The sequence below is a fragment of the Scardinius erythrophthalmus genome (genome assembly GCF_964197995.2).
Source record: "Scardinius erythrophthalmus genome assembly, chromosome: 17".
Lineage (NCBI taxonomy): Eukaryota > Metazoa > Chordata > Actinopteri > Cypriniformes > Leuciscidae > Scardinius > Scardinius erythrophthalmus.
The window spans coordinates 19,891,285-19,916,351 of NC_138237.1; the positions used below are offsets into that span (position 1 = coordinate 19,891,285).

At 36.7% G+C, this 25,067-nt stretch overlaps 2 protein-coding genes across 2 annotated transcripts in view; both read left to right on the top strand.

The window, feature by feature from the left end:
* Window positions 1-14,960, top strand: part of jam3b (junctional adhesion molecule 3b) — a gene marked incomplete at its 5' end in the record, with an annotated part of 30,209 nt that extends 15,249 nt beyond the window's left edge. The window contains 8 exons of the mRNA XM_081390908.1: window positions 8,757-8,825; window positions 8,932-9,045; window positions 10,245-10,397; window positions 10,809-11,011; window positions 12,014-12,113; window positions 12,195-12,324; window positions 12,549-12,603; window positions 12,718-14,960. Coding sequence (XP_081247034.1) covers window positions 8,757-8,825; window positions 8,932-9,045; window positions 10,245-10,397; window positions 10,809-11,011; window positions 12,014-12,113; window positions 12,195-12,324; window positions 12,549-12,603; window positions 12,718-12,753 — 860 coding nt within the window. The 3' untranslated portion in view covers window positions 12,754-14,960. The remainder of the gene's footprint in view (window positions 1-8,756; window positions 8,826-8,931; window positions 9,046-10,244; window positions 10,398-10,808; window positions 11,012-12,013; window positions 12,114-12,194; window positions 12,325-12,548; window positions 12,604-12,717) is intronic.
* Window positions 14,961-18,185: 3,225 nt separating this feature from the next.
* LOC308705206 (E3 ubiquitin-protein ligase rififylin) lies at window positions 18,186-24,006 on the top strand. Its single transcript, XM_081390101.1, has 6 exons — window positions 18,186-18,338; window positions 19,254-19,429; window positions 19,502-19,930; window positions 20,531-20,741; window positions 22,838-22,861; window positions 22,967-24,006. Exons 3-6 carry the CDS (start codon window positions 19,625-19,627, stop codon window positions 23,149-23,151), a joined length of 726 nt encoding a protein of 241 aa, XP_081246227.1. The 5' UTR covers window positions 18,186-18,338; window positions 19,254-19,429; window positions 19,502-19,624; the 3' UTR covers window positions 23,152-24,006.
* Window positions 24,007-25,067: the final 1,061 nt, after the last annotated feature.

Consider the following 25,067-nt stretch of genomic DNA (forward strand, 5'->3'; position numbering starts at 1 on the left):
TAGTATGCGAGGCATTTGCAGCGAGCGGCGATGACGCCATCTGTGCTGAAAGCAGTGAGCGGCTAATTCTGGAACTGAGTGCGACACGATTTACAGATTTTGGGTTGGAGCCGCCTCACGGCGAATACGTGATCCTCCGATCAGCCGAAAACAATTTGGTGAGCTAAATTAGGGCCTTTTATCGCTGACGGAGGAGATAAGCATAGCCTAAATATTATGTGCATGTATGCAAATGCATTGCAGATCTCTGATTATCAGTTTCAGTGGAAAGCAGTTGTTGAAATGGCATCTCACAGCCACAAGCTTGAAAAATAAGCCTCCAGTAGATCTTATCGGGGGGTGGTCAGTGCTCCCAGCTGCCCACAAATGGGACAGGAGGAGATGCACTGCTCTGACTTACCTGCAAATGCAACCAATTAGTATGTTGCACAGTCTCTGCCTGCTGTTGACAGCTGCTATAAATAGCAAAGGCTTCTCCAACAGTAACCTGTTCTCACCCCTGTGGAAAATAACTCATGGTCTTGCTACGTACAACTGCCCTCTGAAGAATCACTAACCTGCGTTGGGAGAGGTTAAGTGATGTTGGTCAGTTGAGCCTATATTTTAACCAACCCGATCTCACGAATCAGTCACATTTGTACGAATCGGTCGTGAGATAGCATTGATTTTAACACTCGTGTTCTATGCGGTTCTAACCCTCATGTTCTAAACATCATGTTGATTTTTCAAGGCTTTTCATATGTAATATTTTTATATACAAAAAATAAATAAATAAGGCAAAATCAAAGGCAAAATATATATTTTAATAATGTAATTAAAAAATATGTTACATTACTTATGTTTGGGGTCTCAGAGAGCACTTTTTTTTTTTTACATCATTTTCATCCATCCATTCCCCAAACCGCTTGTCCTATGTGGAGTTGCAGGGATACTGGAGCCTATCCCAGCATCGTGAACCCTAGGCAGGGAAAAGGCCATAGCTTTTTTATCATTATTAATATTTATTAATAAATTAAATATTTATTTATTTTATTTTATATTAATTTTTTTAAAATATTTTCATTTAAAATATTTTATTTTATAAATATTTTTGCATGTACAACACTTTTATATTAGATAAAACATTCAATTCCGTTAACAGAACTTTTCCTACTCCCTAAAATTGGGGTACTAAAAACCCGCCTTTGTACTGTTGCTATGTGGAATGCTTTTGTTCTGCCGCAGTAGCCATCAGGCCCTGTCCCGATTAATTTAGTATTCATTCACTCCCACTGCCTGAAACTGTGTCACAAAACAAAGGTTTCGATTGGTGTTTATGTGGACTTCAACCATGTGATGTGTGACACTAAACAAGAGGTCTATTTTTATTGGAAAAAAAAAGAGAAAGAAGGCGATCTACTCAAGCCCAGTTATTTCATGTGACTGGAATGTGGGGTGAAAAGTACTCCTAATATGATATATCTGTAAAATGTATTTCCCTGTACTGCTTTTTGGTGCCAAAATATAGTATTTCCAAATGCAATCAAATAAAGCCATAATCAGCCCAACACTAAATCACAGCTGACTGTGAAAATCTCACCTCATTTGAAACCTGTCTCTATGCAGCAGAGGCGTAAAGGGATACAGGACAGAGATGTGGAATGGGAGATACGCACACTCACTGAGCCCACCGGTCCCGTGAACTCCAGTCGGCTGGAGGACAAAAGGAAAAGGGGCCTCCTGCAGTAACTAATGCTGACGCAAAGTGACATGTACTCAGGCATTCTGTGACACCGCTGCCCCTCTCTCACTGGCTCAACTCAAGCTTAGTCTTTGACCTGGCTAGATCAGAGCAGAGCTCGGCTGCGGTCTAGCCCTCAAATACCTCTAAGAGAGCCTATAGCATCCACATGCGAAGGCAAAAAAATTACAAATGCAAAGAGCAGAGCCTCTGGCTAAATGTGAACTGGCACAGAACACCGAATTTGGAATAATGCAAATGAACCCTGTTGCATGGGATCCTGTGCAACCTAGTCTAGTTTACCTGGATTTACTTCATCTAAATAAATAAAATGTTACAGGATACTCTACATCTTTAATTTCTAAAATCTAAAAATCTTCCAATTCTTTAATATGGATAATTTTTTTATATTTGTGTAATTTAATTATTATTATATATAAGTCTAATATAGTATAATAAAGTATAACATACAAGTGTATATATATATATATATATATATATATATATATATATATATATATTGTGCTTATTTTGGGGATATATCACATATAGGATATATGTATACAGACGTCTTTATGGTGCGTTTTTGAGATGCTGTGTCAAGTTATAAAAAGTCAAACTTTTAAAAATGTGTCTCAATTCCCTGCATTCTGTTTCATCCCTTTGCTTGTCTGCTCGTTTTTGAACACAGGAACGCGTCCTATAGCTTTAGATTTTAAAAAGCACGTCTTCACAAAGACAATGAACATTCCTCCTACTGTCGACCATAGCAAGTCAGTGTTGTGTTTTAGTTAGAGGTGCACTTCAGGAGGAATGCCTGCTTGTTCTACACTTGCACTTTGAAGTGACGCCTAGTGACATTTGCTTAGCAGCTGAAGGAATATCAGAGGTATTTTCGTTTTGGAGATTGCCTTATCTTTGCTGAATGCTACTATTGTTGTGGCAAATTCAGAGTTCTTTTTGGTTCAGATCTCAAAGAAATTTCTCAGAGGTTCTCGAGGTTCCAGGTCAGAAGAATTAACTTTATTGTACATACAACAAAGGAGAAGCCAGCTGGTCATTCTGAAGTTACAACATCCAGCACTCATCTTTTATATCTTTTTCATATCATCAAGTCTCCAATGGATACCCTCAAATCTATCTCTTCCCCTCTGTCACGCCTGGTGACCTTGGCACAGTTAGAAATGTCTTCTCTATTGGTCAAACCTCACATAATGGTGTTTTGTTTCATACAGTATTTTGACACCTTGCATACTGGGTATTTTTCCATTCTCTCATCCTTTTTAGACCTATTTTTTCATGCTTGTCATTTTCATTGCATCATACTTAGACATGAATCAAGGGAAAATTCTCCAACACTATTTTTAGTCTTGGTGGAACAAGAAAGAAACTAATTTCTTCCATGATAGAAATCTACTCATCTAGCAGTTCACAACATTTAGAGTAATGGGACTTTGGGAATATGTTACATAACAGAATCATTTTCCTCAACTGAATAAGAATCAGAGAGTACAGATATATCCAACATGAGGGTTACATGTAAATGAACAAAATAAATATCCAGCCAATATAATAACTGCGTCTAGCTCCCTGAGGTACCTTGCTCTCGGCTTTCATTATTAGACATCTTCAATTGAGATTGGATGAAACGGATGAGTCTGAGGGCAGAACAAAAGGTCATTTTTTTCATTTCTCCAGTCACTTGGGACTTTTTAGACTGTAAGCGAATGAATATTCGACTTTAGACCTCTAAAAACGAGCATTTTCTCTTCGTAATCTTCTGTGCTTATGCAAAAGAGTCTTTGTTGAACCTATCTGACTTGTAACACTTATGCAAATAAACCTATGGCAGACCTAAATGTGTAAATATCTTTAAAGGAGATAAAACTGTAGACCGTTGAGATCATCCATTTGGGCAGCGTCAAGAGAGTAAGAGCCGTCCACAGCTGTAAAAACACCACCATTACTGACTGAAAGCTTAAACCTCTACACTTTTGTTGATGCCGTTGTTTTCACGAGTCCTGAGAGGTCAGCTATAAGCTACTTTCCCTGTAGCAGGTGGGATGTCCTACGCGGAGATTATTTAGAGGGGGGTTTAACACAGCCATGCCAAGTACTGAGGCGAATGGCTTCACAAGAAGCCTTAAACTCAACAGAAATGCACTTTTACATGGGATTTTCCCATGGGATTTTTTTAATGCACATTAGAAGTAGATTGAATACATCCATTAGTATGGGCATTCATATTTTTGGATTAATATCATTAATATAAGTGGCTGGTGTTTCTTTGCTAGTGACTTGCATCTTTGTTTATAAAAAACTTTTATTTTGTATTTATTTATTTATTTATTTGAGATAATAAATAACTGATCCATAACTGTGTTTATGAGCTGTATATTGAGGAAAAATTGTGAGCTAAATGCACCTTTTTAAAGCTGAAATATGTAAAAATGACTATTATGGGATTTTGCATTAAAAAAAGAATTAAATAAAATTAAAAATTAAAAAAAAAAATTTTCAGGATGAAATTTAAAATAAAATGTCTAAAATGTGTAATTTTAGTAATTTTAGCTGGATATTATTATTATTATTATTATTATTATTTCAGTTCCCCTGATGTGGCAGTTTGGCATGTTTTTGTGATAAATGAATTAATTTGCTTGATTACTAACTTAATTATCCTACTTTGATACCTTGGTTTGAGCATCATTTGTTTCCTTTTATAAAAAAAATGCCATCCCATAATGCACTGCAACAGGCTCAGTGAAAAACAAAATCAAAAATCGCGGACAAAGCAGAGAAATGTTAATGATGAATTGTTAATTATAATAATAACTGTTTTAAAAATCGAGTTATTGCCTAATTAAAGTGCTCCACATCACTCACTATGAGGTTAGGATGCTCCCTTAGAAGGCAGCTGTCTATGTAGGCGGTAGATTTCACAAGAGAGCTTGTATTCCTCCCATCGGCATCAAACAAAAACAGATGCCAATTGCCCATGAGACAAAATGTGAATTTAAAACACGTGGTCTCCTCTGTTATTTCTCAATGGTTTGCCCTCGTGAGTCCGCACAAGTGTTCGTACAGGCTCGAAGGGTGTAGTGTACGAAATACACTCCTCAGCGAAGTCACACTGGGAATATTGCTGTACAGTTCTCCATGCGAGGAGGATTTCTGACCTCTTGCACATCATGAATTGTTCAGGGCTACAAACATGCAGATCGTTTTAAAGCTGTGGGGGCAGAGCCCGAGTGTGACTGTCTATGATGTGAAATCTCTCTGAACTTCAGAATCTATTCCAGTTGGATACGATCAGCTTATAGGGAGCTATGGGACACATCCAATCCAATCCCAGTGAAGTAGACCCGGGATGTGAAATGAATGGCTCTGTGGGCATCTCTTTCTCAGCCAGTGAACAACCTCCCAGCCTCCTCCCCCCTAGCGAAATGAATCAATGCTGCAGTTTAAAAATAACAAGGAATATTATCCACTTCATGCATTGCTGAGTGAACCGAATGCGTTGAATGCTCTCTGACAGGCTGCGTCGGAGCAGAATGTGTTCGGGCTCTTCTGCACACTGGTCGCGGATCACGATGCAGGGTGTGGTGGGCTTTTAAACGTCGCACTGTGGAGGCTGTCCAAACAGCCCCATGATTCTGGCTGTATAACTCATTTCTCTGTGGTGTAATGTTTCTCCATAAGCCGTCATGCTGAGTTAGGTGTTGAAGACAGGATTAGAAAATGGCCTCCTCGAATAGGGCGACCTCACCGTCGTGCACTTTTCTGAGTTCAGTTCCAAGGTGGTCCATTCATGCAGTTTTAAATACAAGTTAAGCTCAGACAGCGTAATGCTGATTACCTCAAACAATAATTTGGGACCTTTTTTTCAACAAAAAAAGGGCAAATATCGAGTTTAAGGTGAGACACTTAGAAGTGAATGGGGCTGATTTAAGCTTATAATTTTATAAAAGTACTTACACTATCATTCAAAAGTTTGGGGTCAGTAAGATATTTTTTTCTTGAAGTGAAGTACTTTTATTCAGCAAGAATGCATTCAATTTATCAAAAGTGACAGTAAAGACATTTATAATCAAAATCAATTTCAAACAAATACTGATCTTTTGAACTTTGTTCATCAATCATCATATCAGCATTATTGATAATGATTTCTGAAGGATCATGTGACACTGAAGATTGGAATAATTCAGCATTACCATCACAGGAATAAATTGCATACATTTTAAAATATATTAAAATAGAAAATAGCTGTTTTAAATCGTAATAATATTTAACTGTTTTTACTGTATTTTTAATCAAATAAATGCAGTGTTGGTGAGCGTAAGAGACTTCTCTTTCTGACCCTAAACCTAATGTATCTTCATTTTTTTTGTTAAAACTTGCTGTAAAGCGGTTTCAAATCATCATTTTGCAGTCTTGCTAGGGTTTAAGGAGTTACATGGTCATGGTGACAACGCTGAATATGAACATAACTTCAAACAGAAAAGAATAGTTAAAATAATGTTAACGTGCATATTGTTTATGTCTTGTGGCTATCCTATTGAAACAATGACTATTGTGGTGTTTACTTGGTGCCTTATTTACTTCCTTAGTACCTCGCTGTAAATCAGCCCCTTTACAAAAACTGCCACAAATTCTGTTGAGTATTACAGCACACAGATGCTTTATGTAGATATGGAAATTTGGCTAAGTCAGTAAAGCTCTCTCTCTCTCTTTTTGTCTCTCTATTATATTATTCAGTTCTGTAATGCCCAGGATTTTACCCAGGCATTACACTAAGATTACTGAAGAGAACCAACAGTTATGCCTCTAAAGGAAGAAGTGGGAGATTAAAGCTCGGCTAGGATTGTCACATCTCATCCAGCTGTGCTCTCCTAACAGGAAGAGAGAGGTCAGGATATATAGGTCATAGAACACCTGCCTTGTTTGAGGGCTCAATTATCCCTCAAATGGCACTTCACCCGACAGGACAGACCCTACATCATCGGGTGAGGTGTACGGAGGCAAACATTACTGACACAAGCTACGCTTTTGGTAGTGCTGCTGAGCACCAGCCTCCTATTTGATGGCATGAGAGGACAGGATGTGGCTGGGAAAAGTAGACTAGAGACGCCATCACCGCTTCCTGGACGTCTAGTCACAGAGTGGACAATGGAACTTTGTGTCCTCCATCTGGCTGAATGTGATTGTAAAAGAGGATGTAAACCTGTGGATGTGTTTGTGTGGGGGGTTTTTTGGGCACATCCTGCATCCTTTCCCATTATGTCACTGCATTGATCGGCACCTCTTCCTAAAAATTCTGCATTAAAAAGTATTATATACACTAATGTGACTAAAAATGTGTGACCATTATTCAGAAATCTAAGCTGGGAAGCTTTGTGTGCGTTCATGTGCGGTTTCACCAGATCCTGCGGTGTTATTGTTAACTGAAACCAATAAAAATGTTCAGTAATTGAAATAAATCTGAAATCAAATCAAATATAAAATATTCTTTAAAATAAAAAAAATAAAAAAATGAAATATGAATAAATCTAAAACTGAATCTGATAAATTGGCGCTAAATAGAAACATTTAAAAAGAAAATAAAGACAAAAGTACATACTACAATTAAAATGAAAACAAAATTTAAAAATAAAACAATTTAAAATATGATTAATATACTATTATAGTAAGTAATACTAAAATAACACTGGATCCTACTAGGGTGTGCATGAGTGTTTTCTGCACAGTGTGAGTAGCGATGTCCCGATTTGTGCTCAAATGACTCTTATGAACTCATTCTTTTGAATGATTCAGTCAAAAAGATTCAACTTGCTCACTTGTAAATCATCCAAAGCCATTACTCAGTTGACAACTGACTCACTCACTGAGTCCGATTCTAAATAACCCGAGAATCGTTACAGAGATTTTAGATTTGTTAAAAATGACATAATTCTATTTTCTCCCTGGTTGCTAACATGACAAAGAGTTGCAATGATGCACATGACAAAAATGCATATTCACAACAGTTAAGTTGTATAAATTAATAATGGTATTCGGGAACAAAAAAAAGAAACAACACCAATATTTCTTACAGTAAAAATTTTTGTTGTACTGTCCTTCTCATATTTAAAACGCAACACGCTGATGCGGTTTCTCTCTCAGATTTGCATCCACGTCTGTTGTATTACTAGCCTTGTTCTGTGTTAGATGGATGAATTCTCAAGAGCCTTGGCCCAAAATACAATCATCAAAGATTCATAAAAATTATCCCTAGCAATTGATGGCCATTAAAATTTCAGTGCCCTGAATATATGCTCTTTCAGGAAAAAAAATAAATAAAAATTAGTATGGAAGATTATGACACAAAATTACCACAGACATACAGTGCTTGTTTATGGATGGTGTTGCTTATCCATGGTGAACCCAATGATTTTAACCTGTAACCTTTTAAAGTGGTAGAGAAAGCGTTGAGGTTCATAGGTTGTGTTCTATGCAAATGGAGCAAGTGTTCTTCTTCCTCTGTGAACATACCGAATGAACAGCATTACTAGATTCATTTAAATACATTTTCTTGATGTTGGACAAAAACGAAGAGACTCAAACTTCTAAAAATAGTACGGACTTCAAAGTTGACCTTTTTGATTTAACATGTTTATTAGTGACTACGTGAACTTCGTGAGCCCCTCTGGCCTTCACTTTGAAGCAGTCAGCTGTTATTCATAACACAGAACGGAGACTGCCAGTCAGCCTCCACAATTATCTGTGGTGGGACGCTTTTACATCAGTGATGTTTGTTGTGAGAGTGAAACTAAAAATGGCTGGTAACATATCCGTTCACAGCTCACAGGGATGCGAAGAATGTGTGCTGTCAGGGTGGAGGGGGACGACTGTTAATTGAGTTTCATGAATCTTTAAAAGAGTTTAGCGGTACCGATATCGCATGTAGTTTAGGTCGCAACGACACCCCTGAAATGTCAGTGGGCGAAGTTGTTAATTCAACATAAAACTGATGTTTGTCTCCATCTTCTCGTTGCAGGCTACATCAGCACCTTGGCGGTCATCCTCAAGACGGCGAATAATAAACCGTGGGTCAATGAGTTTGAATGTAAGGCTGAGTAATTTACTCCCCAGCAGTCTTTAGCTGCGGATTCTAACATTAAACTCGGCACTTAAACTGCTCACAAGCTCTCTCGTTTTGTCTTCCCATGCAGCAGTCGAGCTGTCCTGCATGATAGAGTCGATCACCACTTCTAATCCCAGAATAGAATGGAAAAAGATTAAGAATGGAGAGCCCAGTTATGTGTATTTTGAAAAGGAAATCGCAGGTAAACTATACAACACTCTTCTGAACACTGTGCCATACAACACACTGATGCATAATATTTTACAATAAGGTTAGCTAATGCAATAGTTAACATGAAATAACAGTAAACATATAATTTGTTAATTCTACATACACTACCGTTCAAAAATCTGGGGTTGGTAAGATTTTTCTTTTCTTTTTGAAAGACGTCTCTGATGCATTTATTTGATCAAATTAAAACAGGAAAACAGCAATATTGTGAAATATGATTACAATTTAAAATAATTGTTTTCTATTTTAGTTTATTTTAAAATGTAATTTATTCCTGTGATTGGGAAATATTAATTTCTCCAGTCTTTAGTGTCACTTGATCCTTCAGAAATCATTCTAATATGCTGATTTGGTGGTCAAGAAACATTTATTACTATTATCAATATTGAAAACAGTTGTGCTCCAAAATAGAAATCTTATTTAAGATGATAAATGTCTCTAATGTCAATGATCAATTTAATCTGTGCTTGCAGAATTATTCTTTCCAAAAAAAAAAAAAAAAATCTTAATGCCCCCCAATTTTTTTAAACATAAGTGTGCGCCATTACATTTAACATCATATTTCAATGAAATATAAATTAAAGTACTAGAAATAAATATGAATGAACAATAAACAATTATATATTTATACATAAACATTCACCCAGATTAATGTTGTAAAAAAATATGGTTACAATTAGGAAAATCATTTTATAATGAAATTAAATTTGTAAACAGTTAATAATAACTGTTTGCTTGAACAAAGAATGAACAATACAGCATTTATTAATATAGGTTAATTTCTACATAATACATTTTAACACTTCAAATTATATAAATTAACATCTGGTAAAATATTCTGAACAAACACCAATTAACAATGAATAATATAGTAGTTATTACTGATGTTATATTATTATTATTATAAATTAATATTAAGCTAGATTAACAAATGCTGTAAAGGTATTGTTCATTGTTAGTTCAAGTTAGCTATTGTACCAAATGTTACTGTAAATGTTATCAAATTGAAACTCATGAAACCTAATGTCAATGATTTGAAACGCATTTCCTCACATTCCATCAGTGTTTAGTAAGCATTTGGGGTTGGAGTATAATTTACATCACATTGCATGCAGGGGAACAGCTTTCAGTCCACCCATTTCAACCTTCTCTCGTTTCCATTTTCTCCAGGTGACCTGGAAAAGAGAGCGAAAATTCGAGAACCTGCGACCTTAGTCATTCTCAACGCAACGAGATCTGACACTGCTGATTACCGCTGTGAAGTCACCGCCCCCAGTGACCAAAAATCCTTCGATGAGATTTTGATATCACTCGTTGTAAGAGGTGAGCGGTTCCACTCAAATAATCCTACATCTATTGATTATTGTCTGACAGCCCTCAGTACTGTGCCTTGTGCTGAAATGGGTTTTTTTTAAGAGGAATTTTGAATCTGTTGTAGACATTGTTAGTACTTCCCAACTGCTACGATGTAACGTGAGATGGAGCGGTGAGCCAAGGCACCCACCCTTGGCGCACATTTGAGGATGCTTGCTCAAACCCTACAGGGCGTGTCCAGGGCTATATGAGGAAACCTCTGAAACTGCATCTGAGTTTAATCAGGGATCTAAAAGGGGAAAGAGCAGAATGTTCAGTTAGCCAGGATGCTTTGCAGTCAGAGTCACTAATGGTGCATGTGTGTGAGGATGCTATTGTCTGTGCAATTACGTTTCGATGATTCTCTTGTGTGCCATGCAGTGAAGCCCGTCGTGCCCAGATGCTCCGTACCCAAGTCCGTCCCGGTGGGCAAACCAGCAGAACTGCATTGTGTGGAGGATGAGGGCCACCCGAAGTCCCAGTACCAGTGGTTCCGTAACAAGGAGGAAATCCCAGAAGACCCCAAGTCCAGCCCAAAGTTCTTAAACTCCACTTACACCCTGAACGGAGAGATGGGCACTCTGGTGAGTTCGGAAAAAGAGGCAATGGGGTAGGCGTAGGGATATTTTTGGGGACCCAGTTGATGTGCGATGGGCTCAGCCATGAGGGGAATCTGCTGCCCTCATTTGCACATTCCAGAGTGCCATTCTCCGCCATTTGTACTCAGTGCCCTCGACAACCTTCACACCACTTTTTTAAAGTTTGACCTGCACTGCAGAACAGCCTCTTCCCCCTAAGGAGGCAACGTCTGAAGGCCCGACCGGGTCCTTTAAGATCTGCCAGAACCTCGTTTGACACCACTGTCTTACTTTTTATAACATCGCACCACAATCAGAAAGATGCTTTCAGGTTTCACACAGATTTTTTAGTTTTTAGTTTTTAGTTTTGTTTTATGAGGATCCTTACATTTTTGTTCATATTTCATCATGTCATATTTATTCAGTTTAATCAGTTTTTGGTACCTAATTTTAAAAAATATTGTTAGCTCATTATTAATATCCTGCGTTGCAGTTTTAAATAAAAACGTGTAATTATTGCTATAATCCACAATAATAAAAAAAACTTGATTAACCCTTCAAGTATTTTGTTGACAGGTTAACACTGCTGCTTAGAAACACACACACACACACACACACACACACACACACACACACTATATACTGCTCAAAAGTTTAGGGTTGGTAAGATTTATTAATGTTTTTAAAAAAGTCTCGGTAACACTTTACAATAATGTTTCATTTGTTAACAATAGTTAATTGCATCAACTAACATGGAATAACCATGAGCAATAAATTTGTTAAACATTTCTTCTTATTACCGATGTTGAAAACAGTTTTGCTGCTTTTTTTCTTCTTTTTTTTCAGGATTCTTTGATTAATAGAAAGTTCACTTTTGATCGATTCAATGCGTTCTTGCAGAATAAAAGAAAAAAATATATCTTACTGACCTTAAACTTTTGAACAGCACTGTAGGTTATTATGTGAAATGATTTGTCAACTTAAATGACTGTAATTTCTGGTTTTCAGAAATTCAGTGCGGTCAGGAAGGAGGACGCGGGGGAGTACTACTGCAGAGCCAGGAATGAGGCTGGGTTCTCTGAATGTGGACCGCAGTTGATGGAAGTTTGTACGTATTTATATTGCCTTTTCCCATGTGACAGGATACCCCATCAAATCCATGATCTCATACTTTGCCTTTTTTATCTAGATGATATCAACATTCCTGGAATTATCCTGGGCGTAGTGGTTGTGGTGACAGTCCTTCTGTGTATAACAGTGGGCATCTTCTGTGCCAATAAACGAGGCTACTTCACCAGCCAGAAGCAGACGGGAAACAAGTAAGCGCACGACTTTGACAGCCACTTCTGTCTGAGTCACACTTGGTCCCAGAGCAGTTTTGACTCACCGTTTCATAGCTTTTTCCCCAAAGAAGCTCCTGAATGTCCCCAGCATATCCTTAACATCACATTTAGCTTTTTCAGATATATGAAATAAATGTAGTTTTAATAAATACTAATATCATATAGTGGTGACTGACTGCTTAATGGGTTGTTTTTTTTAGTTACAAAGCTCCAGCAAAAGGAGATGGAGTGGACTATGTCAGAACAGAAGATGAGGTAGGTGGAAATAAAGAGATTTATTTATTTATTAAGGCTTCCATGAGCTTTAGAAATTCTGAGAAAATTCAGGGAATCAGTTAAACCTACTTTGCTCAATCTTCTCTCTTTCAGGGGGATTTCCGACACAAATCCTCATTTGTCATCTGAGCGGAGGAAGACGGGTGACGGAAAAGATTCAGAATTACATTTAAAGTTATTGGCACTATTATACCTCGCAGACACAAATCCCCAAACGTGGACACAGATGTCGGAGCTGCCATGGCACGTGCCTTGCTTTTTGGCACGTCTGCAACGACACAATTTGCATTTTGCCAAAGGTGACAAATAATCATGTCTGATCACTGTTTAAAGACACTAGATGTTACTTGTCTCTTTAATTCAACTTTTACAGCCCCTTTTTACAGCTGACTACAATTTTGCCTGTTGTAAAATTCTGGCAGAACCCGATATACAGCAAGAAAACGTTTTCCTTGAAATCTTCTGTCATTTTTTTTAAAAACATTTGTTTTGTACTAGCTAAATTTGTCAGACTATTTTTGATGGAATATATTTTAAACTGCCTATAGAAAAAAAAGTTTTACTTTTTTAAATATTTGTAAAATACTAACATAGAAGCTAGTGTTTTTTTTTTTTTTTTTTTGGACTAATTTGGGGGTGAGAGAAACCATTCCCACCCACTTCACATCCTTGGTTTTAGTCATTGGACATGCAAATAATGTACCAGACCACTTGACGTTGTGGATGTTTCGTTTTGTTTCGAATCCTTTCAACGGCATATCCAGCGACACCGGCTTCAATCAAAGGTCTTATGTACTTACTAAAGTGCTGGGGTTTCATGTTAATAGTGAAAGGACGTTCCATGTTCATGTTTGTAGATAGTCTTAGACAGTGAGTATCTTTGGAAAAATACCAGCAAAAAAGCTGGAGAATATTTTGAAAGACCAGTGCTGCGTATTCTTGATTTTAAGTGTCCTTCTATGCTAGCTGTTTATTTTGTATATAGTGAATATACTGTCTAGGTTTTTATTATTTTTTTATCATCCTTTCTTCTTCTTCTCTCTCTCTCTATGATTTTTCTTTTTCTTATTTGAGTGAGAAATGCTCTCAATGTTACTTTTTAACATAACAGGGTTTGTATGTTGACTAACTGGTTGTATATAGATCCACTGTGAGCTACACTGTGCATACGTTTTTGGTTTAATTAAACGTTGAATGAGGCAAATATGACACTCTTTCCATGAAAAAAAAAAACAAATTGGTCATGGTAGAGAGGGGATCTGCCTTATTAAATACATTATTAAAACAAAAAAGCCTGAAACCATGTAAACTTTTCTTCCGTAGCAATGATTACGGCTATATTTGGACTATTCACACATAATTTTGATCTAAATTATGTTAAAGAGTACAATCAGCTGAAACTGAATGCTTTTGTTAATATTTTATGAGTAAAACCTTTATTTTTTATCCTGCCACATGCTCAGAAACTTCTGAAAAGAATCATAAATCATTCCTCTTAAGTGCCTTCATGTGTAGACAGTGACAGTAATGCAGGTTTCGATCACTAAATGCTGTAGCGGTTAATTGGAATATGCAGAACATTTTTTCTAATTCACTTCTAATTCATCACTCTTAAATCAGGTCAATATTTAGAAAAGATCAGGTGTTTGAGAGGAATGATAATGTTCTGCGCTCACCCACTGTTTTGGTCACATATCTGATATTATACTTTTTTTGTAAATAGACCTGCTGTTGTGAATTGATTTTGAGGAATTCGTTTTTGACGTAGCTATTCTATTATGTATTAGTGCCTAAATGTAGATTGAAATAATGTTTCAGGAGGACAGAGCACTAGTGTTATTTCAGCAGATGGAATCAGAGTTTTCTAGTTTCACTAGACTCATACGATATTGATTTTATATAGAAGGTTAGAAAGCGAGGTACATTTCGAGTCACGGCCCAATTCAGTCCGATATCCCTACATGTGGAGTACTGTGAGGGGAACAGAAAATAAGGATTTTTGTGGGTTTGGGAAAAAAGCAGGGCGAGCTGTACCAAATACTGACTGCCAAAAGAGCATTTTCTACAATTCCAGTATTATTCTGCTCTCAGATCTTTCTTTTCTTTTTATTTTGTTTGTAACTCTTGAGAAATATTTTTTGGAGGCTGAGTTTCTGATGTTTTTTTTTTTTTTTTAATAGTTTCCGTTTGTGGTTGTTTTGGAGACAGCTGGAATTTTAAAAGAAACATATTTCATTCACTGAATTCATGTAATGTCCCATTGGTTTGGGACCGGTACAAATCCTGTGTGAATTCTTGAACAGTATGTTTGTGATTAATAAAACTCACTTCATAAATTCAGTATGTTGTCTTCATTTTAAAATGAATTAAACGTTTTCTAAAATAGATTTGACACACACACACACACACACACACACATATATATATATATATATATATATATATATATATATATGAAGAGTTCAGATGCAAAAGCCTCTAAGTGCCATCTGAAATTTTCTTCTAGAATTATCATTTTTATAAAGCTTGTATATTTAAGTTAAGCAATTTCACTTAAATGACAATTAATAGGTAATTTGCATTGACATTTAAGCGAAATTATTGAACTTAAATATACAAGCTTGATCAAAATGATCATTCTAGAGGAAAATTTCAGATGGCACTTTGAGCTCTTCATCTCAAATCGCATCTGATCTGATCAGATTCATCGCATCTGAACTCTTCTCATATATATATATATATATATATATATATATATATATATATATATATATATATATATATATATATATATATATATATATATAAACAAAAAAGGATAATTTGAAGAAGCACTCAAAGATTTAATAAACAATGCTTTGCAAAATCGTGTACACTCACATGAGATGAAGGCTCCAGATATCAGCAGGCTAAAAAAACCCAAATTATTATTTTTATTTTTAAATGGAAGGGTCTATCACCTCATGGGAGCTGCCATATGCAGCCGAGATCACATGACCAGCAGAATATGTCCCTGTTTTTTGTCTTATCTTAACTTGGTGAATAAATTAATCTTGTCAATATAAGTAGGCGACTGCTATAACAGTCAATGGAACATGAAAAACTCATACAGAATGAGAAAAACTCATACTGAGATTTAATTAATTTAAGATACCGATGCTGGTATATTCTTATTGCCGATGTTAGTCATGATGATGGCTTGGTTTCAGATCAAAAGGGCAAATAAATGGTTTTCGTTTAGAATATTTAAAGGGATAGTTCACTTTGAAAATAAATTTTGGTATGTTTTAGCTTACCTCAAGGGCATCCAAGATGTAGGTGTCTTTTTTCCGCAGTAGTTTCAATTTTGATATTTTTAGGTCAAACCGTTCTTGTCTGTCAGTCATTTAATGCAGGTCTATGGTCACTGTGTCAGAGAGCATGCACAGAGTCCAAATTAAAACAATTCCCCATCATAAGTACACATTGATGGCCTAAGACACGAAACGAGCGGTTTGTGTGAGAAAACGAACAGTATTTATATCGTTTTTAGCTCTTATACACAGCCATGTCCAAGTGATCTGAGGGCGCGGGCGCTTCCTGCTGAGTGACGTGTGCGCAGACTGGTGCATAGATATATACACTAGATGTCGCCTTAAAGACATTCGTTCCAATGAACTGCCGTAGACAAGGCGACATCTAGTGTACATATTTATGCACCAGTCTGCGTACACGTCACACACCAGGATGCGCGAGCGCCCTCAGATCACTTGGACATGGCTGTGTATAAGAGCTAAAAACGATATAAATACTGTTCGTTTTCTCACACAAACCGCTCGTTTCGTGTCTTAGGCCATCAATGTGTACTTACGATGGTGAATTGTTTAATTTGGATGATGGGGAATTGTTTTAATTTGGACTCTGTGCTTGCTCTTTGAGACAGTGACCACAGACCTGCATTATATGACTGACAGACAAGAACGGTTTGACCTAAAAATATCAAAATTTAAACTACTGCGGAAAAAAAGACACCTACATCTTGGATGCCCTTGAGGTAAGCTAAAACATACCAAAATTTAATTTCAAAGTGAACTATCCCTTTAAGGTTGTTGTTGCTAAAACTGGCTGCTCTTATTACTCTCCTTAAGCACACAGTATGTGTCGGACACAATCCACTTGTTACACCCAACAGTCACCTCAGACAGGATTTGGAGGTAACCTGATTAACGAGCTAGTCTGAACCAGCAGCTCTGCTGAAGAGCCATGATGACTGAGGGCTTCACCTCTGATCCACTGACCTCTCTGGATTAGTCTAGTGGCTGTTTGGTCAGTAAACAGCTCTGGATCTCTGGACCTGGGGATGTGCTACTGCTACTCAAAGTTTGGATAAACAGCGCACTCTTCTGGTGCAGAAAGAAAAAAAGAAGAGGGAAATAAAGTGCTAAAAGGAGCATTTTATTTCCCAGTACTTTTGCTGTATGACAATGTACACTACAGTATATGATCTATAGCTGCTTCAGATTATTCAAAAATACTTTGATCCATGGAGCATTATGAAGTTAAGTGTTTGTAAAAGTAGGTTGCATTGGCCCTGATGGGATTTGCTGATTAGTGTTCTCTATATGATTTATTACTCATATAATATTATAGTAAAATATACTATTACTAAATTATATGTATCCATGCCATTGTATCTATCTATCTATCCATCCATCCATCCATCCATCCATCCATCCATCCATCCATCCATCCATCCATCCATCCAGAGTCGGTATTTTTGGACATCATAAGCGTCCATTCCAGTAAAGTTGTCTTGGTAGGAGCTTTCTAGATAGATAGATAGATAGATAGATAGATAGATAGATAGATAGATAGATAGATAGATAGATAGATAGATAGATAGATAGATAGATAGATAGATAGATAGATAGATAGATAGATAGATAGATAGATAGATAGATAGATAGATAGATAGATAGATAGATAGATAACATAATATGTTATACATAATATATAATGTACATAATATAATGTTACTGATGAGATGAGATTTGTTGATATATTTAGTGTTCTCTATATTATTTATTATTACTCATATATATTAATATAATATAATATAATATAATATAATATAATATAATATAATATAATATAATATCCATGTCATTGTCTGTTTTTATTATATTACATCTTATTTTATTTATTTTTATAAATATACATTATGTCTAACATTGTAGTATCAGATCAGCCCAGTTGATGGCAGTATAGATCACCAAACTACCGGTACATAAGGGAGATAAAAAACAACCGTGTTGCCAGATCTCTCTAGTAAAATAAACACTCTGGTCTGACAAATACACAGATAGAAGGTTTAAATTTCTTTACTTTATTTTTATTTTTCAATGTATGCTGCTTGGATTTACTGTGGTGTTTTTAAAAAAGATAATGCTGTTTGTTATTTGAGGAGCTTTCTTAAAAAGTTCATTAAAAAAAAAATGTAAATGACCGGACATGGCAACACTGGAGTACCCCTCACTCAGACAGGCTCCGGCTTTTCTCGCGTGATTACACGTTCTGACGTCATACTTCTTTGCGTTAGTCGAGAGAACTGCAGAGCGATTTCACCTATATTTCTCTACAGAGCGTATTCATTCATATAGTATTTTATCGTTTATGCGTTCCAGATTAAACACATATATTATGGCCGTAATAGGACTTTGCAACGGATATTTTGGGTAAGATTTCAAATGCATCTAGTTACCTTAATTATATTCTGCAAGATACTGTCTATGGCTGTATCTCAAACCCCAGTGAGCTGCCTACCTAGACAGCATTTTTGGACATCATAAGCGCCCATTCCAGTAAAGTTGTCTTGGTAGGCAGCTCCTTAGGTCCTTGCATACCTGCAAATGTCTTACTGCATTACAATAATGTTTAATAGAGAAATCGCAGTATTATTGCACTTCACTATGACTTATTCCTTGGATAACGAGCAGGGCCAAAGTGAACTGTCCTTTTTACTTTCTTTCTTTTTTATCATACTTGATTTTGGTAAATGACCTTAATAAGCCAATGTGACAAATTGTTTTCATTCATTTAAATCTGAAATATAAGTGTTAGATGGAGAAATTAAAATAAAAATATATTAATAAAACATTTAATAGTATAGAATCAATACTGGTTGATAACCCTATTAAAAATGCTCAGCCATGTACAAGAGCGTATCACAGAGACTAGACTATAAGAGCAGGTTAGAATGACCATAACATGATCCATGTCACAATCGTGGAGAAGAAATGTTTACTTGGTTTGAATGCTGAAAATGTTTAGATACTATTACTGTACTGTAAATTTGTCCAGTTTAATCTGCAGTTATTTTATTAGTTATAGGCTGGCTAATCAATATTTACAGTAAGTGTTTTTTTGTTTAGTTTTTATAATAAAACTTGAGTTTCTATTTGGTTTTCTATTTTTCTGTTTGATAGTTTATATGTTGGGTTGAGTTGTGATATGATAGGGTCACTTCCCCTAGTCCTTCGTCATATAGCCAAAATTTCTATTGGTAAATATTAAATAATAGCAAATACAATAATTTTGACTGATAAGTATATGTCTATATTTTCTATGTAATACCTGTGTTGTATGTGCAGTATGGGTTGTGCAGACCTTATGTTATAGCTTGCTCTGTGTGGACATCACCGCCACCGTGGAAGAAAACGGCAGCTCATGGCACCAGGCCTACACAAACTCGGGCACCAGCCCCCTTCCAGCACCACCCGAACACTTGTGCAAGGCCTGCGGAGGCCAGTTTGACGCCGCAAGAACGGTAAATCAGGTTAAGTCGACTCAAATCCCTCAAATTCTGTTTAGATATAACAATGTTTTCTGCGTTTCTTAGCATGTCTGCGTGGACTGCAAGAACAACTTTTGCAGCCGCTGCTCGGTGCAGGTGGATCTCCGGCCGCGGCTGTGCCACACCTGTCAGCGGCTCCACTGCACCTTCTTTGAGCGGGCAGAGCTGATGAGGCTGAAGGTGAAGGACCTCCGTGACTATCTCCACCTGCACCAAACCCCCACGCAGATGTGCCGAGAGAAGGAGGAGCTGGTGGAGCTGGTGCTGGCTCAACAGACTCCCAGAGGCAGCGGCAGCGCCCAATCCCGCTCACAGCCGCCTGCGCCTCCTCTGCCTTCCCGTCCACTTGCAGAATCTGAACCCCTCACGGAGGAGGAGGAGGAAGAGGAGGAGGAGGATGAAGAGGAGGAGGAGGAGGAGGAAGAAGGAGATGGAGAAGAGGCTGAGGAAGATGAGGAAGAGGATGAGGAAGAGGTATGTGAACAACTATTTCTGTTATGGCATCACTGTATTTCTCAATGTATTAGTAGCCTCTCGTCGCGATGCAGTCATTGGGATTGACAACCAAATTTACTTCAAACGGCCACTTGGACTCTATAAAAGTGATATAAAACTGTCTTTTCACTTTCATGACGCGAGTTCATCCGTCAAATCTTCATTAACCAACAGTAGCTTATATCTGGGTGGAGAGCTGAGCATTTGAGTCGTGTGAAAAACACAAAATTGATGGGAGCAATACAGCGACTGGATCTAAAACCTTCAGATAACACACAGACACAGCTCATATCTCTGTCACTGTAAGTTACCAAAATTGCAACCTGCAACACACAGTAGATACGTGTTTGTGCACTGTATGACGTGATAAACAAGTTGTCCAGTCCGGTTCCGTTCACACAGCACTTGTTTTCCCCAAAAAAGCGGATGTGAGTCCTGAAAATGTACAGGTGCAAGTTCATAGATTGAATGTGGTTGTCACTCCCACAAATAACTGAACTGTGTGTGAGTAGAACTGTTTTAAGGACTCAAATACAGGACTGACAACTGTATTCTGTTGCTGTGTGAATGTGTTCTTAGTCCACAGACAGCGAGGAGACGCTGGTGCACAGCAGGAGAGCCTCTCTGTCTGACCTGAGCAGGGTGGAGGACATCGAAGGCCTCAGCGTGCGGCAGCTGAAAGAGATTCTGGCACGCAACTTTGTGAACTATCAGGGCTGCTGTGAGAAATGGGAACTAATGGAGAAGGTCACCCTCCTCTTTAATGATCAGAAAGACCTTCATAACCTGGGTACGTTTTTCTGCATGAACGCCCTGAAACTGGCAACCAAAAGATTGCGGTTTTGATTATTAAGAGTTTTGTTTTAATTCATTTATAATGGTATTCGAAAATGCATTAAAATGTTTTACAAAAATATGTTTTTTACAATATATCATAAATATTCTGCTATGAAATAACAAATGAATTGATAACTAAGATTGGAATAAATGTATAATAAATGCAACTAAAAACATCATTTTTTTTTAAAGATGTTACTTTTATTCAGCAAGGATGCATTAAATTGATCAAAAGTGACATTTATAATGTTTACAAAAGATTTCTATTTCAAATAAATGCTGTTCTTTTGAACTTTCTATTCATTTAAGAAACCAGAAAATATTTATCATACTTAGTTTCCACAAAAATATTTAGCAGCACAACTGTTTTCAACATTGATAATAATAAGAAATGTTTCTTGAGCATCAAATCAGCATAGAATTATTTCAGAAGGGGTCATGTGACACTGAAGACTGGAGTAATGATGCTGAAAATTAAGCTTTGCCATCACAGGAATAAATTACATCTTAAATTTAAAATTAAAAAGAGTCATTTTAAATGGTATTACATGGCTTGGTTGAATTCCAATGTAGAATGCGGTCTGTTATTTCTTGATAACAGACCGCTGCGAAGTATAAGGGTGCTTTCACACTTGGTTCGATTGCCTGTTCCAAACCCGAGTTCGATTGCTCCCCTAAAGGTCCTTTCACACTGGACGCGATTTTGACGCACGAATAATTCGCACGATGGTTTTATTTTTTTATCAGCTGTTTGTGTAATGAGCGCTTCCACACCGAACGCGAATGTGCTGCGGCGAAAAAACGACTTTTATTTTTTTCGCTTCGATGCCGATTTTTTTTTTTACTTTTGCGGCGACAGAAAAGGCTTCAGCCAATCGCATACTACAAGGACAATGATTGTGTGGCGTAGCATTGCCAACCAAAGGCCCTTTCACACCAGATGCGTAATGAAAAAGCGAATAGTTCGCGTCAAAACCCATCACATGAGCTGCGTAAACACGGTCTCTATCTCTATCTTTGACGATTAGCTTTCTATCCCAAATGTAGTTTACAGCACAACGACGAAAACTATCACACAACATACTCACAGTCGCGATAACCGAGTTAAGGTCCTTTCACACTGGACGCGATTTTGACGCACAAATAATTTGCGCGATGGTTTTATTTTTTGATCAGCTGTTTGTGTAATGAGCGCTTCCACACCGAACGCGAATGTGCTGCGGCGAAAAAAACTACTTTTATTTTTTCGCTTCGATGTCGATTTTTTTTTTTTTACTTTTGCGGCGACTGAAAAGGCTTCAGCCAATCGCATACTACAAGGACAATGATTGTGTGGCGTAGCATTGCCAACCAACTCGGTTATCGCGACTGTTGAGTATGTTGTGTGATAGTTTTCGTCGTTGTGCTGTGTTGGCTTGAAGGCTAAACTACATTTGGGATAGAAAGCTAATCGTCAAAGATAGAGATAGAGACCGTGTTTACGCGGCTCATGTGATGGGTTTTGACGCGAACTATTCGCTTTTTCGTTACGCATCTGGTGTGAAAGGGCCTTAACACACCGTTGCCTTGCCTTGCGTTGCCTGCGTTGCTATGGACGCGGAACGGACTATTTTCTTTAGCGGAAGCAATACAATCGTTTTTAAATCAATAAACTCCTTTTAAAATCAATATTTTGTGTCAAATTATTGATTTAATTTGTAGGTAGCCATGTAATAAGCGGGATAATGTATAGCGAGGCGGTTGTTATAGCGAATAACAACCCCTTCAGGCTGATTCAATAAATTGTTTACAGTCTATGTTCAAAACCAGTTCCAGTTCAGCCTGTCGGGGTTGTTATTCGCTATAACAACCGCCTCGCTATACATTATAATATGTCATTATATCACTTATTTTACTGTATTTTTGATCCAATAAATGCAGCCTTTGTGAGAATGAGACTTCTTTTAAAAAAATCTTACCAACCACAACTTTTGAACGATAGTGTGTAACTTAAATCATTGTTGGTCATCAAACTTTACTGAAACTGACATCCTTTTTTTTTACTTTCAGTGTCAAATACAAAAACAGAAGCAGGTATGTGTTATGGATACCATGGCAATGCTAAATCAAAAATACAATTCCTGAATTTATGTGCGATACTACTATTTTTACACGTTGAATCTCTCGCCGTTCTTCCAGCTGATCCTGCTGAGCCCAGCGGCCAGGAGGAGAACATGTGTAAGATCTGCATGGATTCCCCCATTGACTGCGTGCTGCTGGAGTGCGGCCACATGGTCACGTGCAGCAAATGCGGGAAACGTATGAACGAGTGTCCCATCTGCCGACAGTACGTGGTTCGAGCCGTGCACGTCTTCAGATCGTGAAATTCGGGCGCAAAGAGACAGACTGCCCACTACAGGTTGTTGCTTTTTCACACATTGAGCAACATTTTGTCTCTGTTTTTTTTTATTAAGTTTACATGATTAAATGCACTTATTTGTGTGTTTTTTTCATTGCAACAGTGCTATATTGTGGCTTTGGAGTTGTGTTTAATACATTTGTTGACTTTTTATTTTTAATTATTAGTCTTTTTTCTTTATATCCATCCTACAACAGAGTATGTAAATAATAAGCAAGCAGAATGTTCTTTAGAGGTTAAGACAACACTTATAACTTCACTTAAGAGCCTCAAGAAGTGTGTCTGCTATCTGTATAAACAACACCGTATTTAAATGTGTGGAAGGAAAAGGCTTGGAAATTTCCGGGATGTGAAAACAGGGTAAGATGGTTGACTTTAAATTTAATTCGGAGCACTTATTCTCATGTTGTTTAAGTCTGTACAGTAGTTCACCATTGCAGTTAAATCACCACTAGAATGTGACCTCTTTAGGGGTCATTCCGCTCTTTGTTAAATTTACACACGGTACCAGTACTGGTACTCGTTTCTAGTGAATAGGTGCTATTTTCCAGGTTCTGTGCACTTCTAGATCACAGACCATCCCGTTGTCTCATGCTTTGGCCTTGACTTCATATCTTGGGCAGATTTCGTCCAAACTGCCAAGAGACATTTTCTGTCTTAAAATTTGCTTCAGTACATTCTTCTTTTTTATGGTGGCTAGTTCTCCACCATTTTTAGTAGTACTAACAAGTCAGTGTTGGTCACAAGGTGCTCATTACTGTCTAAATTCTTTGTTGTATGATAAAGTGTTAACCTAATAAAGAGCGAAAAACATCAATTATAACTGTTCGTTTGTTCCAAAAATCTTTAAATCCATCATTTTTAAACTTGAACACTCACATTTATGGAGGAACAATGTTTTGATTACTCGGATAAAGTATGATTAAAATTGCAAGTTTATGAATGTAACATAATTGTGGTTATATAGGAATATTTTTGTTTGAAATCTTTCTTGCCCATTGGCTGAGGAAACTGAGGCATATCATTGATCCCATGCTTTTCTGAGCTGAATGTAGATGACACAGAGATCCTTCTAAAGTATCTATCCCATCTCTTAAACACATATGAGGCATCTGGCTAAAAAAAAGCAATCTTTTACATTTTTTTCACTTATTATATAAAACTCTTGACAGGATATGCAACCTGTACAAATTCTATATTTTAATAGCTTTGGGTTTTTATGTATTTTCTAGTGCTGTCAAATCGATTAATCGCTCTAACATAAAAGTTTTGTTTGTGTAATATATATATATATATATATATATATATATATATATATATACACACACACAGTAAAAAATATTGTTGGTTTAACTTAAAAAATTAAGTAACCTGGCTGCCTTAAAATGTTTAAGTTTATTGAAATTGACAAATTGAGTTAATACAATGAAGGAGATTGGTTTAATCATCAGAAACTCAAAATATTGTTATCTGAACCACAAAAATTATCTAAGTTGATTTGACAAAAGAAAAAATGTTGTGATTACAAATCATGGAAATATTTTTTTTATAGTGATGCTGCCTTAAGTTTTCAAATCAACATGGATGTTTAAGTCATTTCAACTTAAATTACATTAAACTGACTTAAATGAGCTGAATCTTGTATAATTTATAAAAAAGTCGAAAATTGCTTAACTTATTTTGATGAGTTAAATCAATGTAAAAACATGTTGTCAGAACTTGTTGATCATAATATCTTTTACAGTGTATATGTATTTGTGTGTACACAGCCATTTATGTATGCATCTATATGTGTATGTGTGTGTGTACATGCTCACACACACACACATATATATATAATATATATAAATATAATATATATGCTCATACTGTATATTAGAT